General features: G+C 34.5%; 1 protein-coding gene and 1 pseudogene across 1 annotated transcript in view; one reads left to right on the top strand and one right to left on the bottom strand.

Annotated features, from left to right (window-relative positions):
* The window catches only part of Tc2n (tandem C2 domains, nuclear), a 43,932-nt gene extending 32,256 nt beyond the window's left edge, over positions 1–11,676 (top strand). Inside the window, exons 9-11 of the mRNA XM_028777310.1 lie at positions 7,267–7,381; positions 8,958–9,157; positions 10,872–11,676. Of these exons, the coding sequence (XP_028633143.1) occupies positions 7,267–7,381; positions 8,958–9,157; positions 10,872–10,982 (426 nt within the window). The 3' untranslated portion in view covers positions 10,983–11,676. The remainder of the gene's footprint in view (positions 1–7,266; positions 7,382–8,957; positions 9,158–10,871) is intronic.
* A 1,956-nt stretch (positions 11,677–13,632) lies between these two features.
* LOC114629293 lies at positions 13,633–13,968 on the bottom strand (annotated as a pseudogene).
* Between the last annotated feature and the right edge of the window lie 6,927 nt (positions 13,969–20,895).

Genomic DNA, 20,895 nt, shown 5'->3' with positions numbered 1-20,895 from the left:
CACCATGACACCCTTTCCCCACATTTTTCATTAATGTTTACTGCAGTAGTAGTCATCCTGAAAGTAATAACAATGAAGTATAAATATTTTCGCATAATTTTTAAAAGATTTTAGTAGCTGACAACTGAGAAAAAATATGAATCATAAAATCCATATGCAATCTGGGATTACTATAAAGTGAAATTAATAAAAATAGTTTGAATTTTAGGTAAGCTACCTATGTATCTGTTCACAAATTGGTTAGAGTGTAATTTGGGTCCTTCCTGCACCTCCCATATGAGGGATGGAGTCCAGGACCTTATGTGTTGAACAAGATTTGTGCTGCTGGACTATAATCTACCATCATCACAGAATGAAGGTTTGTTTTCATTTTAATAAGTTTTTGCTTTTATGTAAAAAAAATTGTATTATCTGAGGGAGGAAGATGTATTCTATAGTATGTGTGAGAAGTCAGGGGACAACTTGTGAGAATTCTCTTCACTCTATGTTCTGGGGATCAAACTGTGGTTGCCAGGCTTAGCACCAGTCACCATTAGACTGAGCCATCTCTTTGGACCAAGCATGGGTGTTTTTAAAGTTAACTTTTTAAAATTGTTATTGCTATAAACAAAAAGTGCTTGCTTGACCTTTGAGACCTGATACTTTCGTCTCTCAGACAGTCAAACACTGTCATTAAAGTATTTAGAAATTCTTAATTATTTAACTATAGACTTTTTCTGTTGGGATAACATTTTTAGAAATCAATCTTAAGCTTTAACCTATATATGATTTTAAATTTATAGAGTATTTATATTTTATTTCTTTAAGAATATTTAGGATGAGTTGAAGTACTAATTAAAAGAGCCCCAGCTATATATTGGTATCATTTGGGAACTTTAAAAGCATGTTCACACCAAAAGTAATAAAATTAAATTTTCCTAAGGGTCAGGACAAACACATTTGTAGTCTTCAGTAACTTCCCCTGTAGTGAATCTACTGTGTTGTCTGCCTTGAGAACCACCAAAGTGGGAGGAATTAGGAAATAAAATGAATAACAGAACAAAACAAAAAATTGTTAAAGTGGTCAGAAGAATTAAACTTTCTTTCTAGTTGTTTTTTGATGATATTTTCAATTTCAGCCCCCCAGTGTGTGTGTCTATAACATTTGTTACATCATATTAAAACTTATTTAAATTACTTTTTTGCTGTTAAATCACAGTAATTGTGACAGAAATTTGCACTGGCATCAATTATAATAGCTTAGTAGATAGTAATATGCAGTCATATTTTATTGAAGATATAAATATCAAATGGATGCTTCATATATTAAATGCTAAAGATAGGTTATATCAGAAGATAACTCAGTGAAAGAAATTGAGAAATTATTTTCTTTGAAGAATTTGAGGGCATAGTTATAGATATATTCCTGTTTTTTAGAAATAAACTTTATCATAGAAACTCAAGAATATTTATGCACTAAAATTAAGCAGACCATATGCATGAGCTTTGATATTTAGCACAGCCATTATGAAGCTCTGGAGATTCTCATAGGATTTTACCCTTTTACTATTGTATATGTTTTATGAACTTATCAACCACCCAAAACAGAAAAAAATCAAATGACAGAATTAAGACTAGAAAATGTTGGCTTTATATTGTCTTTCATAAGTCATGTTCGTTACCTGCAGTCGGTCTCTGTTTATATCACCTAATACGTAGCCTTTCTTGTTCTCTCTTCTACATGTTAAACTGTAGTCCCACATGTGTGTGTGTTTACAATATGTTATTGGCTAGGTTCTGCATAAGAGGAAGACCATCCAATTAGATTTCTTCCTAAGATTGTTTGTTGATCGTGCTTAATCTTATACATTATAAGCCTATGCATTTTCCTGAAAATTTTAGGATTAAACTTTTTTAGAGCTAAATAACATTTTATTTTCTACATATATGAATTTTCATATATTTCATGTTAGTGGATAACTAGGTTGATTCTAACTCCTTGATAGAGTGAATAAAGCAGCAGTAAATGAGGATGCATATTTTTCTGGTAATGATTAGAGTTCTCTAGTATTTGGCTAGGAGTGATACATCTGGGTCATGTGGTAGTTTTTATTTTTATCTTTTTGAGAGTTCTCCAAGCTGAATTCCACAATGGCTATATTAGTCTGCATGCCTGCCAATAGTGAATAAAGTTTTCTTTTCCTGCACATCTTCTCCAACATTGTCCTCAGATCTGTTTATAATAGCCATCTGACAGTATTCTAAGTAGTCTTAATTTGCATTCATTGATGGCCTGGGTTATTGACCAATTTTAAAAATAGTTATTGACCATTTATATCATCATCATTGTAGTTGTCTCCTTCTCCTCCTCTTCCTCCTCTTCCTTTTCCTTTCCCTCCTCCTTCCCTTTCTCCTCTTCCTTTCTCCTCTTCCTTTTCCTCCTCCTTCCCTTTCTCCTCTTCCTTTTCCTCCTCCTCTTCCTTTTCTTTCTCCTCTTCCTTTTCTTTCTCCTCTCCCTTGTCCCTTCAGTTCATTTGCTTGTTTCTTGTTTGGCGTGTTTATTTCCTTGGTATTTAATTTCTGTATACTTGGTAAATGCTAGATGTTTGTACCTTGTCTGAATTGCAGTTGGTAAAGATTTTCTCCCATTCTGTGTAATATTTGCTCTGCTGATTGTTTGCTTCGCTGTGCTGAAACTTTAAATTTCTTGTAATCTCATCTGTTGATATTTGTAGTTAGTTCCTATGCTATTGGTGTTCTATTAAAACTGTCTTTGATGGGGCTAGAGAGATGTTTAAGTGGTTTTGTTAATTTGGCATTCTTGCGGAGGACCCAGGTTTGGTTTCAGATTCTGAATGGTAGTTCATGATCATCCATATGCTCACTAGGAACATACACATATGCAAGTCAAACCCTTTTACATGTGAAAATAAAATATATCAATCTAAAACTTTTAAAAATTAAGTTCTTGCCAAGTCCAACAATTTCAAGGCTATCAGTTGTGTTATCTTCTAGAAAGTTTAGTGTTTCTGGTTTAAAATTAAGATCTTTGATGCATTTTGAACGAATTTTTTTTTAACAAGGTGAAAGGTAAGAATCTTATTTCATTCTTCTGCAGGTATATATCCAGTTTTGCCAGTACCATTTGTTGACTAAATTATCTTTTTTTTTTTTTTTTGAGATAGATTTCATCCTATAGCCCCTGCTGTTCTGGAACTCTCTCTCTGTAGATCAGGCTGTTGTTGAACTCAGACATCCGCATTCTTTGGCCTCCTGAGTGTGTTGGAATGAAAGGCTTGAATCAACACTCTCAGTTTTAGTCTATCCTTTTTTTCCTAATGAATGTTTTTGCTTTTGTTTTCAAAAATTAACTGGATATAGCTTTGTTGTTTTATGACTGAGTGCTTTATTTTATTGGCGCCCTATCTCTCTACTGGGAATTCTGTCTGTATACAGGAGGTGGGCACTTCAAGATCCATACCCGCACTGCTAGGAGTCTCAGCTACAGTCACCTCCATAGACTCCTGGGAGCCTCCATTATTCCACATCTCTGGCATGTCCGATAGATCCCCCTACCCTCACCTCCAACAGCCACCGATTTCCATTCCTCCTCCTGACTCTCTGGCCCTCCTTCCTGTCTCTTCCTACACTTGATCCTGGCCCCCATTCCCTCCCACTCCCTTCTCTCACCCAGTTCCCTCTGTCCTTCTGCCTCTTATGGCTATTTTATTCCTTCTTCTAAGTGAGATTTGAGCATCCTTGCGTGGACCTTCCTTCTTGTTTAGCTTCTTTGGGTCTGTGGAGTGGAGTGTGGGGATCCTGTAATTTTTGACTAATAATGTCTTATCAGTGAATACATATCATGCATGTCTTTTGGGTCTGAGTCACCTCAGTCAGAATGGTATTTTCTAGTCCTATCCATTTGCTTGAAAAATCTATGATGTCCTTGTTCTTAATTGCTGAGTAATATTCCATTACATAAATGAACCACAATCTCTGTATCCATTCTTTGGTTGAGGGACATCTGGGCATTTCTAGTTTCTGGCTATTATGACTAAAGCTGCTATAAACATAGTGGAACATGTGTCCTTGTGGTATGGTGGAACATCTTTTGCATATATGCACAGGAACAGTGTGGCTGGGTCTTCAGTTAGAACCATTCCAAATTTTCTGAGAAAATGCCAGATTGATTTCCAGGGTGGTTGTGCCCCCGCCCAGCAGTGAAGGAGTGTTCCCCTTGCTCCACATTCTAATGTGCTCCTGAACGTTGTTTGCAAGTATTGAGAACTTTCGCGCCTCTCCCTCCCCCGACCTCTCTCTCAAAATTAGCTTCATAGGATCCATTAGTTTGGTGAATTAATTCACTTTCTGCTTTATGAAACATATTACAAAGAGTCTTCTTGGAAAATTTTACTTAAGTTTGCAATGAATCTGCCTGGCCTTAGGCTTTTATTGGGGGAGGTGTTTTTAAGAATGTCTTCTATCTCATGGACTATATGTTTTATATGTTTAAGGTTTTTATATCTTTGGAGCTTTATTTATTAGATTATATATGCATTTAATTTTTTTTATCTTATTCAGGTTATCCAGCTTTTCAGAGTATAAGTGTTCACTGGGATTTCTAGTGATATTCTGTATTTCATTGGGGTCCATTGCAATGACAGCATTTTGATCTTCAGTTTGTTAATTTTCATCTTTTCCCTCTTTTGTTAGATGGGCTCAGGGTTTCTCAGTCTTACTTTCTCAGAAAGCCACTTCTTTGGTTGACTTTCTGTATTGCTCTTTGATATTTATTTTATTAATTCCCCCTCATATTTTTTTGATTTATAATTGGTTATTTTATTTATTTACATTTCAAATGTTGTCCCCCTTCCAGGTTTCCCATTTGAATCCTCCTCCAATGACATCTCTCCTGTCCCCGACTCTATGAGGGTGCTCCCCTACCACCCACCCACCCACTCCCACCTCACCACTCTCTCATCCCCCTATGCTGGGGCACCAAGCTTCCACAGGTCCAACCCCCCCACACACACTGAAGCCAGACAGATAAGGCAATCCTCTGCTACATATCCATCCGGAGACGTGAGTCCCTCCATGTGTATTCTTTGGTTGGTGGTTTAGTTCGGAGCTTTGGAGGGTCCGGATAGTTGATATTGTTGTTCTTCCTACGGGATTTGAAACCTTTTCAGCTCCTTCAATCCTTCCCCTAACTTTTCCATTGGGGTCCCTGTGCTCAGTCCAATGGTTGGCTGTGTACATCTGAGTCTGTATTGGTCGGGCTCTGGTAGAGCCTCTCACGGAACAGCTATACCAGGCTCCTGTCAGCAAAGCTCTTCTTGACATCAGTAAGTGTCTGGGTTTGGTGTCTGCAGATGGGATGGATCCCTAGGTGGGACAGTCTCTGGATGGCCTTTCCTTCAGACTCTGTTCCACTCTTTGTCCCTGCATTTCCTTTTGACGGGAGGAATTCTGCATTATTTTTGAGGTGGGTGGGTGAAGAAAAAAATCATAAACAAAAATAAACAGGATTAATGGTGTGAAAATATTTATTTTGTGTTTTCTTGAGTGTAGTTAGCCTCATTAGAGGTTTCCTTCTAGTTTCTTCTGTAGAACTGTATTTGTGGATAGATATTGTTTAGTTTTGGTTTTGTCATGGAATATCTTGGTTTCTCCATCTACAGTGTTTTAAAGATTTGCTGGGTATTGTAGACTAGACTGGGTTGACATCTGTGGTCTTATTGTATCTGCAATAGATCTTCTCAGACCTTTCTGGCTTTTAGAGTCTCAGTTGAGAAATCAGAAGTAATTGAGACAAGTATGTCTTTTTATGTTCCTCTGCCTTTTCTCTCTTGCAGCTTTTAATATTCTCTCTTTGTTCTGTACATTTAGTGATTTGATTATTATGTGGTGGGAGGATTTTCTTTTCTGGTCTAGTCTGGTGTTCTGTAAGCTTCTTGTACAGTTACAGGCATCTCTTTCTTTAGGTGAGGGAAATTTTCGTCTGTGATTTTCGTGAAGATGTTTTCTGTGTCTTTGAGTTGGGATTTTTTTCTTCTATTCCTATTATTCTTAGATTTGATCTTTTCATAGTATCCCAAACTTCCTTGATGTTTTGTGCTATGAACATTTTAGATTTTGCCTTTTCTTTGACTGATGTGTTCATTCGTTCTATTGTATCGTCTTTGTCTGAGATTCTCTCTTCCATCTCTTGTATTCTGTTGGTGATACTTACATCTGTGGTTTCTGTTCTCGTTCCTCAGTTTTCCATCTTCATGATTACCTCAGTTTGTGTTTTCTTTACTGCTATTTTAATTTTCAGGTCTTGGACAGTTTTACTCATATCCTTCACTGGTTTGATTGTATTTTCTTTGATTTCTTTAGATTTGTTTGCTTTCTCTTTTAGTGCTCTGCCTTTTTGAATGCATTTTCCTATATTTCTTTAAAGGTTTTATTCATTTCCTATTTAAAGGCCTTTAGTATCTTTACAAGATTGGATTTAAGATCCTCTCTTTGTGAGTCAGTTTCTTTAAGATATCCAGCATTTGCTGTGCAGGATAGTTGTTCTCTGGTGGCGCCATATTGCCCTGGGTCTTGTTGACTGTGTTTTTATGCTATCCTTAGGCATCTGGTTTTCCCTGGATGATCCTGATGGCAGCAGGACTTCTCAGGAAAACAGGGGAACTGTGGTCCAGACTTTGCAGGTCAGGGTACCTGACTGCTGATTGTGCCTCAAGCAGAACCCATTGACGAGGGACTGGTGGGACAGCATTTCAAGCTGGTAGTTTACTGGGACCCTTGCAGTCCTCCAAGGATAAGCAGGATGATCTTGGGGTCCCTCAAGGTCCTCGGAACCAAAAAGTGGGTCCAGAGCTGTACAAGTGAGATCACAGATCACATGCAACTCGCTTCTGCTGGCTGTGTCCTGGGTGGACCTGACTGGGAAGGGATTGGTGGAACATGATTCCAAGCTGGTTAGTCTCTCCCCAAGGCCTCCAAAGGGGAACTAGAACACACTTGGAGTGCAACTCGGCTACTGGGGGACTTATCTTTTGTATCAGTAGTTTTGAAGTTCAGTATATAGATATGTCATGTATTTTCAGATTCTGTGCAAGTGAATATATTTTCGAAATTCATGGTATTTGTCCTTAAAACCTCTCGTAGCTTCTGAGTTTGGATATGAGTAGAAAATAATACTTTGAATATTTTACTCTAGCTTTTTATGTTAGAACTTTTGAAATGTCTCAAAATTCTATTATGAACTGCCAAACGATGTTTTTTCATGTATAGGTTTGCCAAGCAGAACTTGAACTGGGGACTTGTTTTCAAGCAGTAAATAGCAGGATTCAGCTGCAAATTCTCGAGGCACAGTACCTTCCAAGTTCATCAACACCTCTGGCTTTGAGTAAGTATAACATTGGATCAAAGAACATACAATGTGAAGAGGTTCCAGTAGGGTAAGATCTAAAAGATAAGTGCATTAAAGTTTGTGTCCTTCTCTCGATGTTCAGCTAGGGACTGTGATACATTGGTGAGCAATGCTTAGTTGACCAGGCCACCCTTATATCTGAATGTTTGAGAAGAACCCTATATTAACAGCTAAGAGTGGGAGGGAATTATCCTCCCAAAGTAAAAGTATTCTCACTAAGAAAGATTAAAAAGATATAAAACTGAGCATTCAATTTAAGAAGTTAGAAAAATAAGAAGTATTAGGAAAGCTGAAGTTGATAAATATGTTAAGAAAAGTCAATAAAACCAAAAGTTTTTTCTTTAAAGGGACCATTAAAATAGAAAATTTTGTAGGGAGTTGGATGAAGCAAAGTAAAGGAAACGTGATTAGCATTCTGAACAGTGAAGATTATATAATTTTAAAATAAGAAATTTGTAAGTCAGAAATTTAATAATATGCAAGACAGTTTTGTATAAACTATGCTAACTCATTTGTACATACACAGAAATTAAATTATGTCCTTAAAATTTCACTGAAGACTAGGAAGAATCTGAAAAGAATAATAAACATGAAAAAGTGAATAACTCCTCGTCAAAAGCACTAGGCAGGACGAGGGTGGGAGATAGCTCAGTTGGTAAAGTATTTTCTATACATACGTTAGGACGGGAGTTCTGATCCCTAGGGCCTTATAAACAGTCAGATCCCATTCCTCATCCTGTGATCCCACACTTTCTAGCCGTTTCCTCTTTCCTCTCTTGCTGCCTTTTAGCCCCAGTTCTATCAACTGACTCCTCATAGTCGCCAGACAACAGTTGTTGTTTCAGCTATAGTCATTTTGTGTCACATTGAAAATTATGGTTAGGTGAAAAAATATTTACCCACAGTTTTATCCAGGGCAGCTGTCTAGTTGATATTCCTGCTCCCAACTTCTTTAATATCCTTTTCTCCCCTTTGCTTTAAATAACAAAAGTTTTATTTTCTCAAAACTCTAAAGACTGAACATTCCAATGTTAAGAGCCAGCAGAGTTGGTTTTGGGTGATCTTTACTTTTTTTTGTATTGTTCCTAAAGTTGATAATTGTTATGTTTGGTTATAGTTCAGACAAACTATTTTATCATTGTCAAAGTGAATGATCATATATTTACTTAAGAATATTTACTTGTTTTATTCTAGTACACATACACTTATGACATCAGAAGCAAATAAATTTACCTATAAAATTGTGAAATCAATACCTCTGGATGTCCAGAGAGTGGACACTTTTCTTGTAATACTTTTCAGTGCCTTTTCCTTTGCTGATAATTGTTTCTTCTTTTTGATGTCAGTTAGACCAGAGGAATATTAAGTTCATTTGAGGCCACAGTTACTTATTTGTAAAGTGTGACAAAAGTTTTGTGTTCTATAGTCAAATAACAACCCGGAAGACCTTTCAAGTTGATTATTTATATTTTATAATAATCCATATGTAGATAAAAATCCTTAGGTAGTATTTCACATAAAATTTTATAAACTTCAGTTTCTTGTTTCCTAGGTTTTTTTGTGAAGGTAGGGATGTTTAGCTCAGGAGAGCTGATTTATAAGAAGAAGACACGCTTACTGAAGGCCACCAGTGGAAGAGTGAAATGGGGAGAAACTATGACTTTTCCACTTATACAGACTGAAAAAGAAATTGTTTTCCTTATTAAACTTTACAGTCGGGGCTCTGTTAGAAGAAAACATTTTGTGGGCCAGGTTAGTATATGTTACCTAGAATTTCTTCCTGATACATCTCTGTGCGTTACTATGAAGTTTATTAACAAAGGAAAGAAGATGAATTTAAGATGACTGTATGAAGATTCTTCAAGATTCTAAATTAAAATTCAGTATTACCTCAGAATCAATTTTTTTCAGATATTTTGCTTTAATATAAAAAAATAACATTTCTGAACAGTGAAGCATATTTTTTAAGCCTTCTGAACTTTTCAATTTTAAAAGAAGAGAAACCTAAATATGTAAATCACACTTAAGACTTTGAGTAACACATTTATTTTATTCTGTTTAATCTTTAACTTTTTATTTAAAATGATCCTTTTATATTATTATATTACTATGTGATATATTAATATATTTCGATAATTTAGTTTTAATAGATTTTAATTTCTAGAAATTGTCAATTTTTAATAATGTTTTTTATATCATCTGGATAGTTAGTTCTACTGTGGATTAATTAAAAGTCTCAGTAATTTGTATAGGGCTTGATAAAATATAAATTTGTAGAATTCTTTTTTTATATTTTCTTTTTTAAAATCTTTGATTTGCGGTAGCTATTAGTTAGCTTTTTATCTTAATTCTAACTGTTTGTGCCACATTTAAGTCTTGAAGTCTTTAACTGATGTTAAAACTTTCACTTGACAAAAAACCTGCTACTAGTAGTCTAGGTGAGACTTTCAGATTATGTGTATGATTTTTCAAAGATTTATATAAACTCATTTTATGTAATTAGACTGCTAATTTAAAGTGGTTCAGCTTTCTGTATTCTTATTTGGAGAGGACCTTGAATTAAAGAATTCATGGAAATTTAATTTGCGAGATGATTTCCAGGATAATAAAACTGGAGAGCTTCTTCTCTAGTGGCCTCAGAAGTCAGTCACCATAAGGGAATCATATGTGAGATCAAGTTCTCCCAGTCTATCTAACCAAGTACTCTTAGTGTTACCTGTGTTATGTATTAGATTCTATGTAAGATGTTGTTTGAAGAAAAGTTCTTCTTAGGCCAAGATAGAAAAAGAATTGGAAACTAATGATTTACACAAATCTATTAGAAGAATTAGAAACTTGGTCTCAGGTAAGTTAATTCCAAGGTTACAGCATTTGTGAGTGTTATAGCCAAGACAAAGATTTGAGTTTTTTCAGTTGTGTGTCCACCTTTTTTCGATCTTATAAACTCATTGTGATGCCTTGTATTTGTACAATATTTCAAGTTTCTCCAGATGATTCACATGTATCATCTATAGTTATAGAAGTAATAGGTATGATGAAATTATTATGGATTTAGAATGACAAGTCATTAGATTTCAGTTAAGATTATAGTTTCATTTAATGTAAAAGGAGCTCAAATGCACATTTCTATGTTTTGGCAACAATGTTTTTGAGTAAAATGATCAATTTTATTTGAGCTTCTAGATTAATTGAACAGGAAAGAATACTCAAGGTGATTTTCTAAAATAATATTTCAGTTTTAATTCTTAAGTTGAATTGGGTCACATAATCCAGAATGATTCAACAGGTTAAATATTTTAACATTTATCAAATCATCAAATCACCAAGCACCTTTTGAAAAAATGTGGAATTGTATTTATTTAAAGATATGTTTCCAAACTTGTCCATATTTCTTAACAGTAAGAGTATTTATTTAAACTCAGTTACTAATAATTATCAAGTTGAATGGTTGTACTGTTCTTTACAGCTCTGGATAAGTGAAGACAGTAATAATATTGAAGCAGTAAACCAATGGACAGAGACAATTACAAATCCGGAAAAGGTTGTTATCAAGTGGCACAAGTTATATCCATCTTGAAGACTTCGGACATTAATTTAGTGAAGAGACAGCTTAACATTCTTTTAGAACATACTTTCTAAAACTTGTAATGAGTTCTATTAGGTGTACAAAGTGAATGAAATGTTTTAAAATAGTGCCAAAATATGATAAAATAAAAGGGTAGTAGCAGTAGGCCAACTTAATGGATTATAAAATCTATAAAACTATCAATCCTAGATAGAAATTTCTATATTGGTTTTACTTTTGTTTTAAAGATATTCAAAACATAGCACATCAATCTTTTTTAAGTACTGTTACATATTTACAAGACTTTACCACTTTTCTGTGCTAGACCTGATTAATTAGATCTTGGTTACACTGTTTATATCTTTATATGTATTTTTCTCACAACAAAAATGAATTGAACCATTCCATTAATTTTTTACTGTATTTGAGGAAAATTTGTACCCTACACTTACAATTTTTTATCTATAAGTTATTGCATGGACATTTTATAAGCTGCTTATTTCCTGGAGAATTAGAGAATTACTTACATTTTTCAAAGAATAAATAAAGCTTGGAGCTAGCAGGATTGCTTGGTGGGAAAGATACTTGTCACCACACAGACAGTTTGAGTTCCATCCCTGAAATGCAACATGATGGAAGGAGAGAAACAATCCCTTCATATTGTTCACTGTCATTAACATGTATACCATCAAAATACACACAGAGAGAGAGGGAGAGGGAGGGGGAGGGGGAGGGGGAGGAAGAGAGAGAGAGAGAGAAAATAAATAAATAAATAAATAAATATCCTAAAAAAGATTAAATGAAGTAAAACTGAATGTTAGAACATACATAGAACATTTTGCTGTCTTCCTCATTTTTAACCTTTATTTTCTTTGGAGTTAAAACAAAATATTTTACATTTGGAACAACTCAATTTTGGAAAATTATATTAGCTTAAATAGAAAATTCAGTATTTTATGATCATTAGTTCTTTGTACCAATTTTTGATGTAAATTACTTGTCCATAATCTAAGTGTTAAAGTAATTTCCCATTTTAAATAGTCATACCAGGTAACAATGTATAGAATATGTTTCTACTGTAGAATTATTTCAGGTACTATTAGAACTTAGCATATGGAGATTATTTCTACTTGGATGGACGTAAGAGTGTGGCTAAAACCAAACAATTTTAAGAAGAAGCAAGCAACAGTTTCTAATCTTATAAATAGTTACCTTCGTTTTGCCAGTAAGTAAATAATGGATCTGTGTTCCTGATCCTTATCTCTCTCTCTCTCCTCCTGCCTGCCTGCCTCTCTCTCTTTCTTTGATCCACACATTTTAGGCCAGACAAATACCTTGCTATAATGTAAGAATAACCTTTTAAATTCTAGTTCTTCGAGTCTAGTTATCTCTTTAGAATCGAAATTGAACTGTTATATAGCTATTGCCTAGATGTTAGGGTACTTGTGGTACTGACCAGAATTCTGTGCCACTGTGAATTTTGAAATAATATTTTTAGACTTGTGAAAGATGGAATACTGGTCAGTATTCACATGTTCTTTTAGGAGAAACCATTCTTTGTGATAGTGATAATATTTCGAACATTGAGACTTCCACTTTCTTTTAGTGAAGTTCATTTGTGTAATAGATTGCACTTTTTAAAGTGTGCAAAGAAATTTCCTACATGTAATCTTTCATTCCAACACAGGCATAGCCTCCTGTGCTATCAATATCCTGTACCCAAATAAGACATTTGTCAGGACGGACTGACCTTCACCAATATATCACAGACTTAATTTTTAAAAACTAGAATTTTAGTTTCACTGTTTTTAATGTTTTACCTCTTTTAATTCCTAAATTTGATACATGTCATTTATTTAAGTTCTCTTGTAATGATCTAATTATTAATTTTAAGGGTAGGTATAATATAAAATTTGAGGAAAAGATATGCTTTCTTGATTTCCTAGATTCTTGGATATCTTAGATAAGTCAGTACAAAGAAAACTTCATTTAAAGAAATTTCAGGTAGGGAAGTATTAATAGGTAAAGATTTTCTAATGTTTTATTCACCTTTTATTTAAGCATTTTTCAGCTGAAGATGTATTGAATGTAAACATGTATATTTATTGTGTCCTTGAAATGTGTTGTGTTGTTGGGAAGCCACCTAGAAACCAATTAAACTTCACAACAGGAGAAGGATTATTCATTTATAAATTATATCATTTAATATATATTAGATACATACAAATACACACACACACACACACAGAGAGAGAGAGAGAGAGAGAGAGAGAGAGAGAGAGAAGAACAAAAAGTTTTATAGACCATGTCAGAATATTACTAGACCATGTCAGAATATTACTATTTGGCATTGATTTAATTTTACACAATGCTGTTCTTTTAATAATTTTTCTTCTTTTCTCCCTCTCTTTCTTTTCTCCCTTTTTAAAATGAACTCTCATACTTGTTTACTTCCAAGGTTTGGAAATATCTTTAATATGTTGGTATAACAACACATTTCAATTCAAATAGCGACTGCAAACTGGTGTGCAGAAGAACAGTAGTAATCTGTTGTGCAATTAATTTGCTCGTTTGCATGCGAGCAATATGCTGTGTGTGGAAAAACTTCCAAATTACAGGTGTTGAATACTAAATGATTTACAGTTAATATGATCTATTTTGTTTAATAATCTAGGAAGTTTGACGCCATCAGCAACTCCAGTGACAATCTCAGGTGCAGTTGGGAGTTGAGGAGTCTCAGTGAAGCTATTAGTGTAGTAGATCTTGTGGGTAAAATATATGCATCTTTCAGTAGCAAATGTGAAGGATTCTCTAAAATTGTCCTCATTGATTTCATTCTCAGCAAACTGTCCTTGCCCATGCAGCATGGCCTTTAATTTTCATGGTATTGGTGCATGTTTGTTTTTACAATAAATTCATGACCACCTGAAGTTATTAACTTGATATATATGGCATGAAGACTTTCACATCCACCATAGGTTTTTCCCCCTCCGTCCATTATGTTATTATAAAATATTAACTAATATTAATAAATTAATATTATGTTATTATAAAATATTAATGTTATTAAAATAAAACTTTGTAAGTTTTTTCTGCACATTCTGAGATACTAGAAGATATAACTTCTGCCAGGTTACAGCTGCTTTCTGCAACAGGAAGGAGATCAGTCAACAATGGATTTATAAACTCTCAGATAACACAGAAAGTTACATCCCATGTCAAAAAATGGCCTCATTACTTGGCATTCATTTAGTTTTGCATGAATTTTTTGAAGCAGGAATCATAAGGGTCCCAAGTGTATTAATTCCAATTCTTACCAGACTGTTGAGAAGAAGTCATTATGATTTTTGAACATGCATAATTATGGACTAAAAATGAACTAACCTGAATTTCTGTTTGAATGTAGTTTTTCAAATTTCTTTGATACTAATAAACTCATCAGCCAGTTGGAAACTCTTTTCCAGCAAAAATTCTCATTGCTTATATGTTTAAATATTTGTACATGTATAACAGATTGCAAAAACTTGGAATAAATTCAGACCATTCTTAAAAAGGGTAGTAACGGATATTTCAAGCGCCTCTCTTTTCAATGTTTGGGAATTTATCTGGTGTTTCTTCAGAGCATATCAAATCAATAAAATGTCCATGTCTGTGATGAGTAGGAAGACACTCTTCTATTTTCCTCTTGCTGCAAAACCTGTCTTATTCAGAACTAAATTTCAAATGCCTCCAGCTTTAGCTGAAACACTGAATTAAAAGAATTTTGAACCATGTAATAGCATGTCTATTTTAAAATATAGATTTATGATTTTAAAGCTGCTTTTACAGTAGACTTGGGTTCAGTTCCCACCACCCACATGTTAGCTCACAACTATCTATAAGCCCAGTTCCAATGGTCTGATGCCCTTTCTTCTGCCCTCTCCAGGCACATTTTCTACATAGGCCTACAGAAGCCAGACATACATACAGGCAAATCATTTTAATAGATAAGATGATAAATAAACCTTTAAAGGAAATTTTGATGGAAACTCTGTGCTTTCTAGAAGTTCAACATCTCCCATATGGAAGGTTGTATTTGCTGTATGAAAATACATGACGTAGACCTGCTCTTTTCTTTTATGTGGATTAATTCAGAGACCCCTAACTTGCTTCTTCACCTCTCTCATTTATCCATGGAGTCACCTAGCTCACAGCTTTATGAGAAAGCTCATCCTTGGCTCAGAGATACCAGATACCAAAGTGATTTTAAAAGAACTGTGGTGTCTGCCTCATCTGAAACAGAGTGGGAGCATTTTCATGTGACCTCTACTAAATACTAGTGTCCCACTTCCATGTGACTTTTACTCACGTGCCTTTCTGACAATTTTTTGTCTTTCATGAACTCTTGATTTAACTAGTTTCCAGCTTCCAAAGTTTGAACATGCTGCCTCTTCCACATAGACATTCTGTCTCTAATTATTCTATTTTTTGTTCTTCATTCATAGGAACTTTCATAACTTACATATGCAAATAAACCATCATATCTCTGAAAAAAAGCATGTATGTTTTTGCTGTGTTTTATTGCTTTCTACCTTATTGAAGGGAGAACTTATCCCACCTACTAAAATTCCTGATGCGTTATTTACACCTCAGAATGCCAAGATTTTTCCTCTAAACATTTTAGCTGTTCTATAAATACTTGTTGATTGAATATTAAAAGTGCCTTTCTACAGCTTTTCTTATCTACTGATGTAATTTGTAGAAAATTTGTTGCTTGAAAGAATTTTTAACTGTAACCATTATAATGATGATGACTGTTAAGCATATACAAATTAATAAAATCTGAACATTTAGATGTCACATGCATTTTTAATATGGTAACAAAAAGTCTTTCAGTAAAATTTATTTGTAGGTGTACAGTTATTTGTCACTTAGGATTCTTGATTCCTTGTAAAAAGCACCTCCTGTTATCCTTTCTAATTAAGACTAGGAATGCCAGAAAGAAGACAGTGAAAAACTGTCTTATTCTGAAATGAGAGAACAGGAGATACTCCATGTAGCCTAGTGTTTGCTTTAATTTTGGCATCTAAACTTTGAACACGCTGCCCCTTCCAAATAGACTTTCCTTTTCTAACTATTCTATTTTATTCTTCATTCATAGGAACTCTCATAACTTACATGTGGAAATAATCCCTCATACTTCTGAATCTAACCAGACTTCCAGTCTGAAAGATGTTAGACATTGTGCATAATCCCATATGTTTATGTACATAATCCCATATGTTTATGTACATAATCCCATATGTTTATGTGCATAATCCCATGTGTTTATGTGCATAATCCCATATGTTTATGTGCATAATTCCATAACCCCAGGAAAAGTGAGTAGAGAACAGATACCTTGGATACATTTGGGAAAATTTCCCAGCCCTTTTGACTTTAAGGAAGTCAAAAGGTTAATTGGCCATGTCTAGTACATTTGTGAATTGATGACACATGGGTTTAAATTAAAGACTCTAAGATAGATATGAACACAGTAGCAGCATGCTGAAAGACAGTATAGAGAAAGAGCCACTCAGTATGGCATTATGGTCACGTCCACTATGTTTCTCAGTTTCATGTATGTTTCCATTCCTTTTACTGTGATTGTAACATAAATGTACTCAACCCCACAAAAGAATTAACATAGTCCTTCAAAAGTATATAATTTTTTTTTGTTGCAATGGTGAGTGTTGTCCGGTTTTGGTGATTTTCTAGTATTTTTTTCTTGGTTATCATTTTTAATATTGTCATCTATTAAAAAATCTGCTTTTAAAATGGTTGACAGGCAATATTTCCATTAAATCAATAGGAACAAAGTTATTTTTACACTTTCTCAGATGGCAAATAGGTAACTAATCTATGTTAAGCCAAATAAGGTATTCTTTTCAATGTGTTGATAATTATTCAGTAATGCTTTTAATATTCTCATATCATGGGATTTTAAGGTCATCATTCATTAGTTTGGAGGATAGAAGATAATTTTTTCAAAAAGTCTGCTTCTTATGATTTATTTCAGCAGTAGTAAGTTTAGTAGATTGAGGCACTAAGTTGACCTTCAGTTTAATTTCTGGACTTTTTAACTTCTTTGATTATTTAATGTATGCTGTTTAATCATGAAATAACTAAAGGTGTAAATGAGTCACATTATATATTTAAATACATAAAACATGATTGCTTATACTGAGATTTTATATTTTTTTATTTGCAAAGTAAACCAGAGAAAGCATGATTATAAGAAAAAAAATTGCTGTATGGATAAAATGCTTTGCATAACCAATTAAAGAATTAAATGAAAACGAAGAAAGTAGGATAAGTTTGGTCAATCTCTTAACTGACATGTACATATCCAAGAACTCTGGTAGCACTAACTCATCATTACTGACTGCCCATTGGTTTCTTTTGTCAACTGACTCAATGACAAGCAATTATACTTCCACTTGTTTCACTCTTTATGTACCTCTCTTTTTAATACTTAGTAGTTCTTATTCCTGCTTTCAAAGGAAACATGGTTAGATTCCTTCAACTACCTTCAAGCGTACCTACAAGTGTAGTTTTGCTTTTATCTATTCTTTCCACCTCATGTTGGATAGCCAGACCTTGTAAATTCTGAATCCATTCTTCTCAGTCTTTTGCAGGGTTGCGTTCTATTTATTAGGCCCTGGTTTCCCTATTTGTTGTGCCTCCTCTACTGGATTCTTTGAGCTATAAAACTATATATATATGAGATATATCTCATATATATATATGTAAATGTATATGTATATTTATGTATATATATACACATATATTCTTTGTAGTGTAGGTTTCAGTATTGACAAAGGAAACAAAAATTACAGTGGAAAAAATGTCCAGTTTTGTGTGTTGAAATTGCAATCCTTATAAAATGGATGGTATGGGAAGTTGGTGTTTGGTACATGCTTAGGTCTTTAGAATGGAGCTCTCATGGGTGGGATAAATGTTCTATCAAAACAGAGTCAAGAGTGATTGATGTTTGCCCTTTCTGCCATGGAAGATCACATAAGAATATGACTGAAGCAGCGTGCTTTCATCAGGAACTGATTTATCAGCACCTTGGTATCAGGTTTCTCAGAATCCAAAACTGTTTGTAAGCTACACAGTTGTTATAGAAGATAGTCCTCTAATCAAAACAGCTATAACATTCCTGAGACCATCTGTGCCTACTTTTGAGAGAGCATTATGCTTGGACCTGTTGACTGTTAACATTCCTTGAGGGGAGAGGGGTATATGAGGAGTTCCAGGTGCTCCTGTCAGCCATTTTTGTGCAATTCTGAGCTAATTGGATGTAGCATGCTGAAGAAGGTTAATTGGAGATTCCATCCTTATAGTTATGGGGGAGCTATCATATGCACTGAATGAAGACTTTGTGGTACAGCAGCCTTGTAGCCACCTGTCAGAGACCTGTCCCTGTCTTTACAAATACTGCTGAGTTGAGACACAGCATTGGACAAAGGTCAAATACTGATGTTGTCTGGCCTTGTAACTCTTTCTTTTCTAAGGACCATAAGCTCATGGCCTCTGGAAAATTAACTCTCTTGCTATTTTGTGGCTACAAGCCACTGGTTTCTGGTAATCAGCCCCTGCTGTTAGCAGCAGAGGACTAAGTAAAGAAGTTTTAGTTGCTAGGGCTCTTTCTTTCTGGCTTGAGGCCCCCTTGCTGTCCAGGTGAGGTACTTGGAGCTTGTTAACTCTTTTTGAACTAGAGAAAAAAGAGAATGAAAGAAGGAAAAGGGAAAATTGAAGCATGCAGAAAAAACACTCACTTGCTCTGGATGAAGCTGAAAGACAGCCTTTATTTTCTATTCATATATATACATATATACACATACACACACACATATATGATGTATGTATGTATACTGTCTCTAAAAAGTTACCTCATACAACTATTAGGCAGAGCCATTACAGCAAAGTAATAGATTATATAATTTTCTAACTACTAGTATGTTACCATAAGTTCTTAGTAAGTTTAAGGCAATAAGTCATGTCCTAAATGAATAAGAGAAAAGGAATAACAACATAAATGTTTACATGTATTTGATTAAGACTAGTATCTCACCAAATATCTGTTACTAGCCACATAAGTTCATTGTAAGTTCAAGCAATATTTCTTAAAGATTTATTTATTCATTTTAATATATATGAGTACATTGTCCTGTCTTCAAACACACCCGAAGAGAAGACATCGAATCTCATTACAGATGGTTTTGAACCACCATGTGGTTGCTGGGAATTTAATTTAGAACCACTAGAAGAGCAGTCAGTGCTCTTAACATCTCTCCATCACCACAGGAAACTTGAAGTGATGAACCTAAAATACAAATTCCATGAATGCATATAAGAATGGAAAATTTAATAGTATCATTTCTCGCCATGAATGAATGAAATGTTCACAGAACCTTGGTTATTCTAAGTGGAATGCTTCTTAGGATCTCTGCCTTTCAAATATGGAAATGGTCTATCACAACCAAATCCATGAAAATTCCAAGGAAGCATATATAGTAATGAAATTCACAACTTTTAAAAACACTAAAATTAGTATACAAATGATGCATGCCATTATGGAGTTTTCTTACAAACACATAATATATACATAATTATTAATTAATTAATGTATAATTAATATATAATCATGGTTATTAATATATAATAATTCATATATATAATTATCCTGGAATTTTCTTCCATAACTGTCATTGTAAATTGGGTTTTTGTTTTGCACCCTCTTCTGTAAAATCCCCTTCTTCTCCACAGACAGAGCTCCCTTCTGCTTTTATGTTCTATAAATTTTCTTATCTGTCTGCCACAAATTAAGATCTTTTCCTCATCTTGTGTGGTTTCTACTTTCTACTCCCCCAATATAATTTTAAGTGTAGAGACTTCATATGAGGAAAAACATAGTACTCCTCTTCTAAGCCTGACTTATAACACAATGATCTGCAGTACCATCAAATGGTACTTTTCCTACAAATGTCATGATTTCATGTTTTGTTTTGTTTATTGCTGAAAAATACTTCTGGACAAATATTGTCTAGCCATGAACACTTAAGATAGGTTCATCTCTTAGTGATTGTGAGTACTGCAGTAATAAACGTGTATGAGCACACATCTCTGTGGTATATTGACTAAGTCCTTACAGTGTATATCCAGAAGTGGCACAGCTAAATCACATGAGAGAACTGATCTCCCAGGAGTAATGTTACTCCTAAGTTCACAGGTGAGACCACCACTTTTGCTCCAATAACTGGCCAAAGAGGAACCTGCCAGGAGTGCACAGGGAACTGGAACTGCTAAACAGCTAGGGACAGGATTTTTACAGTTTCAGTCAGTGCCCTGGAGCTAACCCTGTGACACAGGTCTCCATAGTCAAATCTCATCCAGAGAGAGCTGGTTTCCCAGGAGTGATACCACATTAAAGAGCACAGGCTCACAGGCTCACAGGAGGGACAAGCTCCAGTGAGAGACAGCAAGATCAACTTGCACCAGAGATAACCAAATGTCGAGAGGTAAGTGCAAGAATCTAAGCAACAGAAACCAAGGTGACTTGACATCATCTGAACCCAGTTCTCCTGCTGCAGCAAGCCCTGGGTACAGCAACACTCCTGAAAAAGCAAGATTCTGATGCAAATTCCCATCTCATGATGATGATAGGGGGCTTTAAAAAGGACATAAATAACTCCCTTAAAGAAATATAGGAGAACACAGGTAAACAGGTAGAAGCCCTTAAAGAAACACAAAAATCCTTTAAAAATTACAGGAAAACACAACAAACAGGAATTGAGCAAAAACATCCAGGATCTAAAAATGGAAATAGAATCAATAAAGAAATCACAAAGGGAGACTACCCTGGAGATAGTAAACTTAGGAAAAGGATCAGGAGTCAGAG

Source organism: Grammomys surdaster, unplaced genomic scaffold, assembly GCF_004785775.1.
Source record: "Grammomys surdaster isolate TR1022 unplaced genomic scaffold, NIH_TR_1.0 279, whole genome shotgun sequence".
Taxonomy (NCBI): domain Eukaryota; kingdom Metazoa; phylum Chordata; class Mammalia; order Rodentia; family Muridae; genus Grammomys; species Grammomys surdaster.
Note: the sequence above shows the minus strand (reverse complement) of the source record. Positions and strands in the feature narration are given on the sequence as shown.